The following is a 9,671-nucleotide window of genomic DNA, read 5'->3' as shown; positions in this document are numbered from 1 at the left end:
AAAATCCTGGTTACAGCCCTGAATGGTAGTCTTTCATTGCCAAACCTATCTCTTTGTCTATATCCATGACATTCCACTTCCGGGATTGCTCTGTTGCAGACGAAAATTCCGCCGGATTTCATTCATTTAGGCCGGATATCTGTTACCTTGTAACCTTGTTTGTTGTTTGTTTGTGTTGACATTCTAAATTCCGGTGCATTTATGCAGACTTTGGTTAACTGCTCCTCAGATCTCTGCAGGGTAAATCCAGACAGCTAGCTAGACTATCTGTCCAATCTGAGTTGTCTGTTGCACGACTAAAACAACCTTTAAACGTAAAAGGTTCCACCAAAACAAGTTCCTTCCAGAGACTAATTTGCAGAGGCACCGTTGCACCGTACGGCGCATAGCGCCGCCCAAGACGATTGTGATTGGTTTAAAGAAGTGCCAATAAACCAGAGCCTGTTATTCTCCCATCCCGGAATGTTGTGTGGACTCGCCAGACCCTCCTCTGCAGAGCTGTGGAGGAAGGTCTGGCAATGGGAGGCTAGGTCTGGCTCTACTACACATACATTCTGGGATAAGAGAAAGAAACGCTTTGGGTTGTTTGGATATCTTTAAACACATCCCACAATTTTAAATGAAGTTAATAGTTGACACAACACAGTAACGTGAGCTATGTAAATTAGCCGGATACATGGTTAAACGTAATTTGATCTTACCAGTGTATCGCCGTTTACTTCGTCCACAGCAATCCCACCAATCGGTCCCAAAACATCCCCGTTAGAGAGGAAATGCCGTAAACATATTCTTTGTAAATCTTTACAATCATTCCCCGAAAGAACCAAGCAGACCTGCCTTGTTGCGCAATCCAAATTTTCTTCAAAACTTGCTATTTTCAGCATGTAGCTCGTAGGGGTCGGGGAAAAAATCGATACAGCATAGTATCGCGATATTTTTCGTGGCAATACTGTATCGATACACAGACGCCAAGTATGGATCTTTTATTATATATGTGTTGGTCAATCTTTCTGCTTGACAATCCCATTTTGCAGCAATAAAATTGAAGTGAGATGAACAAACAGAGAAATGTATATTTTCCGATAAAACAGATGTTGATAACATTTTCCTTTGGGGACATCATTTGAAATTGGGAAAAATTTGAAGTTGGAAAAAAGGTAATACATTGCAATATATCGCAGAATATTGCAATATGTTTAAAATTTTTAAATAATATCGTATCGTGACATAAGTATTGTGGTGATATCGTATCGTGAGGCCTCTGGGGATTGCCACCCCTAGTAGCTCGCTAGCGCGAAGTTTGTTGTTTCCTGAGCGAACAGAGTTTGAGAACGGCAACACACAGAGAGCAGAAGGTGAGGGACATGTCAGGCAGTTATCCTGGAAATCCAGGCTAGCCTGCATGCATGGTGGCCCTACACCTACATTATAAAAACCCTGGGACTGAACCAAAAAATCCTCATAGCTCAGTGAGCAAGTGCACCTACATACTTATTTTAAATATGAAGAGGTGCAAAAAAAGAAATTCTACAGATACAGAAAAAATTGCGAGAGTCTCAAGTTTCTGACTCAAACATATAGTCAGAGAGGTGATATCTAATAAAGTGACATTTCAGAAGAGTGTATTTGGTTTCCTGCAAGATAAGAATGACCGTTATCTGTAACACCACGCACAATTAGTACACTTTTTTTCCAGCTGTTGCCAAGCCACTCTTTAACATAAGGTGCCCCTTATATTTTATATTTTAGTTTTTGTGTGTGCGTGTGTTTGTGTGTGTGTGTGGGGGGGGTATAAATAGCTCTACTTGTTATGAAGGAAAATGTTTGCAGTGAATATCTCAGTGCGACTTGTCTTCTTCAGCCTTCTCCAGTGTGTGTGTGTGTGTGTGTGTGTGTGTGTGTGTGTGTGTGTGTGTGTGTGTGTGTGTGTGTGCGCGCGCGCGCGCTCACTCTCTCTCTCTCTCCCTCTCTCTCCCCCTCTGCCTGCCTGCCTGTCAGCTTGCCTCGACCACGTAGCAGCTTCCTGGCAGCGGCAGCCGCTTGTGTCTACTCTCCCTCCTCTCTGACACACACACTCAGTCACACTCAGTATCAGTAGCCTATGTAGAACCACGTAGCACCAGCTTTGGATTTTAACCACCAACACCACCAGCCGAAACGGCAATGGATCTCTTTGAATTCGACTTTTTCAGAGACTGGGAGCTGGAACAACCATGGTAAGTCCTGCGCACACTGCTTTATTCTCTTCTGTGTTTTTATTATTATCATTATTATGTGTGTGTGTATTTAATGTGGAAGCTTTTAAAGAGGGATGACCGGACATGGCATCCCCGCTTTTTGGGAAAAAAAAAAAATAAGGTCGGGTAAATAATTAAATTGCGACGCGGGTGGGGCGGAAAAAGAGAGAAAAAGGGGGCCCCAAAAAAACGGGGCCCCCCCCCTTTTTTTGCCCCCTGCCCCGCCGCCCCTGTTGCGGCGGGGGGGGGGGGGGGCTCAGCATGCACACGTAGCACACACACACACACACACACGCACACGCACACACACACGCGCCGGCTTTTACTACCTCATTGTGACCATTAAGGAATGTTTGATTTGAACGTGAACCCGCACCCGTTTTAGTGACATAGCGGGGACATGGTGAGCAGCAGCGATGTAGGGAGACATCAGAAAAAACGTGAATATATGTTAAAGATAACACAAAGCCTAAGTTTGACAGTTTGATACTACATAGTTTATTTCATTCTAGTCCTAAAAATGAGCTCTGCTTAGAAAATGTGCTGGCTCAGGTGAGTTTACCTGGCAAACTGCACAGATCTGGTGGTGATTGCTGTGGGTTTTTGGGGATACATAGGCCCACTGTAGAGTCATGGACACATGATGAAGGAGTGAAGTTGGATTGTGATTATTCTGAGATGTCAGTGGAACTTTAATGCTGCATGTGTGTTGATTGTGCATCTCTGCAGTATGCATTAAGCTGTACAATTGCTTCCTTAGCCTACAGTGTGTTGAATGTTTCCATTAAATGTATGATAAGCTTTGTGCTACTGGGCTCTGTAGCACTCTTACACGCTGCTGTGATTAGTTGATTGTTAAATTAATCGGCAACTATTTTGATAATCCATAAAATTGATATTTATTAAGGAAAAACACCAAACATTTTCTGGTTCCAGCTTTGCTGATGAATCACAGCTTCTCTGTTAATAGCGCAGGTAATTGAATACCTTTTCAGTTGGACAAAGCATTACATCTGAAGACCGCACCTAAGGCTCTTGTAACTTGTGATGGCCATTTTCCACTTTTCTGACATCTTATAGACTAAATGGGATTTTTTTCCCATAATCAAGCAGCCCTATGCATATTTATTCGATCGGTGTACATGTCGGCCGCTATGTTTGAGGTAATTAGAAAAAGGTCTCCCCTTTACATAGTTTGTCCACCAGAGAGCACTGACAGGTGGATCTTTAAACTGTTAAATATTCTGCTAAGTACATATCTTGGAAAAAAAAAAAAAACATTTCAAAAATCATAACCACAAAGTCAGAATGGGTCAGGCTAAAATCTGTAATAAAAATATTTGGTAGTTGCAGCCATGATCAATGCTGTGCAGTATTACATTGACTTACATTACAGAAGTGAAGACGTGGAATATAATTCTCTTCCTCTGCATGATTTGGAATGTATTACAACATTGATTTGTAAAAGGAATCAGACATAAAAAGTAATAAAGGGGCTATTTGAAAATTCAGAACAGCTTGTCAGCCTGGACCCCGGTTGAACTGGCCAGCTCTCAGTTTAGGCTACAGTGTGGACTGCAATTACATAGAGCTTTTATCCAAAGCGCCCATTTTCAGCCAACCCTGAAATTAGTGGACGACCCCTTGTACCTGCTGATCCACAGCCACCTCACTGAATGTATGACTGTGATAGAAAGAGATGGGGAGTATATCCATGTTCAGGAAATTCCTTCTGGATGAATACAAATGAGAAAAGCCTGTTTCACACAGGGCTACAATAGTAAGGAGGATTGTAAGAGGTATATTTTATACTGTGTAACAGTCAGCCTCTCCACTTCAGCTAGGTATTGTTGTGGGAGCACAATAACTTGGCAACCGTGTTGCTGTTTTGAATCCAGTGGGGAGAATGTGAGCGAGGAAAGTGACACGCACTGCTGTCCCTCAGCAGCCACCATAGAAGGGCCCTGGAGCAAGGTACTTAACCCCCCGCTGCTGGAGTGGAGCCGCTCAAGGCTCAACAGCAAGCTCAGGCTGTCTACACATGTAACCCCCCCAGACACCACACCCCCCACCCCCCTTCCCAACCACCACTCCATCACGCCGCTGCTGTCAGTTGGTCCTGATGGGAAATTAGTCTTGCACAGGCCTGCTTCATAACAGAAAATAAAACACAACGTGCCAGAAACAGCTGATTATGAAAAATAATAAGCAGAGCTGCTGATGGGTTGATCAGCTGAAAGGTGAAACCTGATGAGGTCTTCACCTGTAGATGAGGGAGTGAATGAAAACCAGAAGACGCTCCTTGACATATGATTGCACGTTCATGCTCTGGCATAATAAAGCAAAGCGAGGTCTGGACCTTGTAGTCCATATTTCCTTAAGAGGTCCTCAGCTGGTGTAAACATCCGGAAGCAACCTATGTTTATGTAGTATTGGACCAGGGGTTGATGCATAGACTGTATAAATGAGGCCAAAACATCTTGATCGCCCCTTGGTGGCTGGCTGCATAAATCCCGCCCCCTCTATGTTAGCGGATAGGACATGGGCCAAAGTAAACAAGAGATTGTTTCTGTCATTTTAGGTAGTTCTGATCACGCTGGTGTTTGTTCAAGTGTCAATTTTTCTGTTTAGTTTGGTTTTTATTAGTTAGTCAATGCTATAAAAAAGGGGAGAAACACCGTGATTGACAGCTGTGATTGACTCAATTAGTCGGGCGAGTGTATGGGCGGGACTTTGATACCGCGGCTCCACCGCCTGATCACTACTCCGCAGACTCTGGCTCCAAAATTACAAGATGGCAGCACCCGTATCTGGGATATTTTGTCTTCACTTTTGTGCAGTGGGAGGACAGAGTACGGTTTTGTTTTTACAGTCTACTGTATGGATTGGAATATGTTGATATATACTTTACTGTAATGTTTTGGGAGATTTTCCAATACTGTTCATACCATGGTAGCTATCTCTTTAACATCTCTGGGTATATTAGACCAGTTCCCAACCTAAGGGTCACGACCCATCCAAGGGGTCACAAGATAAATCTGAGGGGTCAAAGCGTTTCACGCAGCAGTTGGCCAGGTACTGTATGCAGAGGTGGGAAAGTTGGCATGGCTTTAACTTCTTACACAAGTTCACTTTTTATTTACGTTCTTCCCTCAACTACCTCTGTCATGTTTCATATGTGCAAACCAGTGCCACACCATAACAGCCTTTAAGGTCTGAAGGTGTGCACTGTTAACCCCATTTGTACGACCCATTGTGTTGAGGCTACAAAGATGGGAAGAAGTGGAATGCAGCCAGAGAAGGATATCACAGCAGCGTCTTACACCGTGGCCATTCTGAAAGGGTATACGCACCTTTTGCTTTTAAACATAGTTGACTCATACGATTCACTTCATTTCAAGCACAGCTGAACCCTTATAATAGACACAAATAATACAATAAATTCAACTTTTCCTTCATGGTCCAGGTCATAATAAAAAAACAAACAATATGACATGTATTTGGTTGGAAATGCAGTCAGTGCTGCACACGATGTTGCTGTTCCTAACCAGTGTCTTTTACCAGCAGCTCCCAACGCCTTTGTTAAATCTGAACAAATCCAACACTGTAGGTCTCCTCCTCCTCCTGAAGAAATACCCTTTCATCTCTTCTCCTCTTTGTTACTCTTTCTCCCTCCTCCTCCTTTCCATCTCACTCCTTGTTTCGTTCTCTCGCTCTGAGATCTGAAGGCTTTGTATAATTGTAATAGGGCTTGCATTGAATGTTGCGTACTCCTCACTGTAATTGCCCATCATGTAGCCGGCTAATCATGGCAGTGGAATCTGGGGGAGATCGCTTTGACTGTTAATTGACACTGATGGTGATTGGTTGAACCGTTTAAGTAGTTAATTAGGGAATTGATTACACATATCGTCAGCATAGAATTATAAGATTCCAGCTGCGTGCTTACATGCTTAAAAAGTTCACATCTGTGGGAAGACACTTTGAGTATTACTAATTATTATTATTGTTATCATGACTGAGTCTCATTGGATCTTTGAATTTTTTGAATGTTTTTTTCTTTTTATGCTGCTTTATTAAAGCTTTAGTGCGTACATTTTTTTATATTAATGAACGTCCATTACATTCAAGCCATTGCCAAGTGATTTGCTACAAAGCTAATGAAGACTGTCCGCTCCACAAAACTCTATCTGTATTTCTCAGTATGGCTATGTTCAGAAGACTGTGGCGTCCGGTAATTTACCCGTGCGGAAACTCTAGTGAAGATAATTACCTCTTCCATCATGTTTTTTTAAACCTCCATGTCCTCCTTGGCTACTAGCAACTGTGTGGAGGAGGGATAATATGATAATGAAGTTTAAAAATAAACTTTTTTGTTTTATTGGTACTACAGAAAAGAGGAACATCAAAATATATTAAAGTTCTGATAAATAAAATGTATAAAAATACAAACTTAAGATATGAAACTTAAAGGTTTGAACACGATTGTAGAGCGCCCTCTGGTGGACAAATTATGCAACGCCAACACTTTATTTTATAAATATTCATTTATCGGCCATTATAAATGCTGATACTGATAATATCGGTCCGCCGATATATTGGTCGGGCTCTATTCCAGACCCTAAAAAACGGACTCTGAGAACAAACTCACAAGTGAAGAAGATGGGGTCTGCAGGAAAAAAAAATTTGGTGACTGAGTCAATTTACAGTCAATGCATTCAATGTTCAGTCTCAGAGTCCAATATTCAATCTGCCTGTCAATCCTCCCAAGCTCTCAATCAGCTCAGTCACACGTGTGAGCTCAATACGCGAAAAAACATTCATCACACTGAAATTTTCATCCTCGCTGTTTGATGGGCCTCGGCTTGCCAAACTAGCTCCACTTGATGATACTTCACACCAGCAGCATCAGCAGCAGCTCAGAGGCTGTGAAAGGAAACTGCGTCTCATCCCAAATTGCCAAGAATTCACAAACAAATGCTCAAAAACGAACAACAGATAACACTGAAGGAAGCTTTCTATCTGGAAGAATTCCTTTTTTTTTTTTTATCCCATGCTGGCCGGCAATTATCCCTCCGGGCTGTAAAATGGGAGCTCAGTCAGCAAGTGTGGACCAGAGTGAAGAAGCTGGGAAAACCAGTGAGATCACCTGGAGTCCATCTGGGAGGAAGCAGTTGCTATCCGTGGTTCTGAAGCTTTTCCAAGAATAATGTATACTTAGATTTTCAATTTTACTTTTAGCTTTATATATATATTTTTAAGTTTAATTTCACAAAAACAAAACGCAAAGACAAACACATATCAATAACTACAAATACATTCAAATATTCACAACAGAAACTAATCTTGCCAGTTGTTTTTCAGATTAAAGGTGCAGTAGGGAAGACTTATAAAACTAACTTTCTGTCATATTTGCTGAAACTGACCCTATGTTCCAGTAGAACTTTTGGGCTTTAGCAGAAAGGGGGGAGGGACTGAGAAGTTGTCAATGTTCGTAAAGTCCTGGATCTTTGCAATCCTACCTACAGCACCTTTAAACAATGAATCGTTAAAGATGAGTAAAAAATTCTGACTTATGAAAAATACTCCCCAGAGCCCTCAATGACATCTTCAGATTGCATGTATTGTCCAACCTAAAAGCCAAGCATTTTTCAGATATATGCAATTCCTCATTTTTACATTTTTGCCAGATAGATTACTGAAATTATGAATGGATTATTAAACTGGTTGGAGATTCATATTCTAGAGTATTATTATTTTATTTTATTTTTATTTTTTTGGGGGGGGAGGGGGGTTCCGCCTTTAATTTGACAGGACAGCTTAGGTGAGAAAGGGGAGAGCGAGGGGGAAGACATGCAGGAAATCGTCACAGGTCATATTCAAACCCTGGACCTCTGCGTCGAGGCATAAACCTCTCAGTATATGTGCGCCTGCTCTACCCACTGAACCAACCCGGCCACCATATTCTCTGTTTTGGCTTCCTCCAACTCCTGAAAAAATATTATCTGCTCTTTAGCTGCTAAATGCTCCACTATGTTCACCAACTAGTAGCTTCCTTTGTCTGTGGGGTTGGGGCAGAGCAGGTAGTGTACAGTAGGGTTTTTAGAGCTTTTTTTTGATGAAAACAGCTGCCTGCTGCTGTTAGAAACAATGCTGACGAGAGCGTTGAGACAGAACCCGAAAAAGTAAGGTTGTGGGCAGTAAAACAAAGAGCTGTGTAGAGCTGAAGTAAACTGCAGAGTTGGATGATAATTCTCTGTGGCTTTATCACTACAATTGACCCTTTTCACATTACACACAGACATTTAATCTATTTATACAACATATTGATTAGAGCAGCTTTAAGAAAGTGTTTCCAGATTTGTAAAAAGTCGCCAGTTTCATGTGGGTTTGATGTATTCCAGAAGTATTTATTCAATTCTGGGCCAAAGAGTAATTGTGAGGACTTGTCAGTGATTCACTGCAGACTGAGACTGAATTTTCCCTGTAAAGCTGCAAAGGGTGTAATATTATACAGATGTGTCTTTTCAGCTGTTTACACATTTGAACAAGAACGTAATAATGAAACAGAATCTCCAAATCAACTTGAAATGTTTTCTCAGTTTATTTCAGGATTTAGATGCAGTATCACTGCAACATGACACAAGGCTGTAAACAATGGGTTCAAGTACACATCTGTGATAAATTAGAATTAAAAAAGCATCTACCATATCATAAGAGAAGATGTGAAGGATGCGAACAATTCTCAATGGAATTGCTCTGTACAATTACATACGTCCGTACATTTGTGCATTATTCTTCGACGTCATCATCACTTACTGCTGACAGTTGCCTTTCCCTTTTTACTATCCTGAGCAAATATTTCTATAGAAAGAATAGATGTAGAATAACTGAAACTGTACTGTAAGCCATCAAAGTAGTGGAGGAGATAATAAAATGCCTGAATTTCAAGAATCTTAAGAAGTCATGATTAAGGAGATGGAGCCTTTGAGCATCCACTTATATTATCACATCACACACTTCCATGCTTTTAAGTTATTTCTGATAATGAAGGTATACACATTGGTTGTTGCCGAACTGGGATAAGACAGAGGTCAACAGTTAAAACTTTATTTTCAAGTAAATCTATATTATTATTATATTTTAAGGTTTGCGCTTGCGCCATATAAAGAGCTAAGCTATCTGTTCAGTTTCTTAAGTGTCCATCTGGATGGGATATAAAATCCTCAGCAGAACATTTATCTTTATCAGTGAAATTCTGCCCAACCGTGATGTAAGGAGAGTCCGGCCCCCCTTCTCCCACCTTCACTTCACATGTAAGCAGTTGGCCTACATGAGAAAATATTTTTTGACACTGGAAAAAGAGGAGGGGAAAAGAAATATTGGCATGCCTCAAAGATGAGAAGAAATTAGTGATTATAAACAGAATTCTAT

The 9,671-nt window shown here is 41.2% G+C and overlaps 1 protein-coding gene across 1 annotated transcript in view; it reads left to right on the top strand.

The window, feature by feature from the left end:
• Positions 1-1,999: 1,999 nt before the first annotated feature.
• The window catches only part of LOC120567378 (AF4/FMR2 family member 2-like), a gene marked incomplete at its 3' end in the record, with an annotated part of 79,410 nt that continues 71,738 nt past the window's right edge, over positions 2,000-9,671 (top strand). The window contains exon 1 of the mRNA XM_039814338.1: positions 2,000-2,216. Coding sequence (XP_039670272.1) covers positions 2,164-2,216 — 53 coding nt within the window. The remainder of the gene's footprint in view (positions 2,217-9,671) is intronic.

The sequence above is a fragment of the Perca fluviatilis genome, chromosome 10, assembly GCF_010015445.1.
Source record: "Perca fluviatilis chromosome 10, GENO_Pfluv_1.0, whole genome shotgun sequence".
In the NCBI taxonomy this organism is placed as follows: domain Eukaryota; kingdom Metazoa; phylum Chordata; class Actinopteri; order Perciformes; family Percidae; genus Perca; species Perca fluviatilis.
This window is presented reverse-complemented; position numbering and strand designations above follow the sequence as displayed.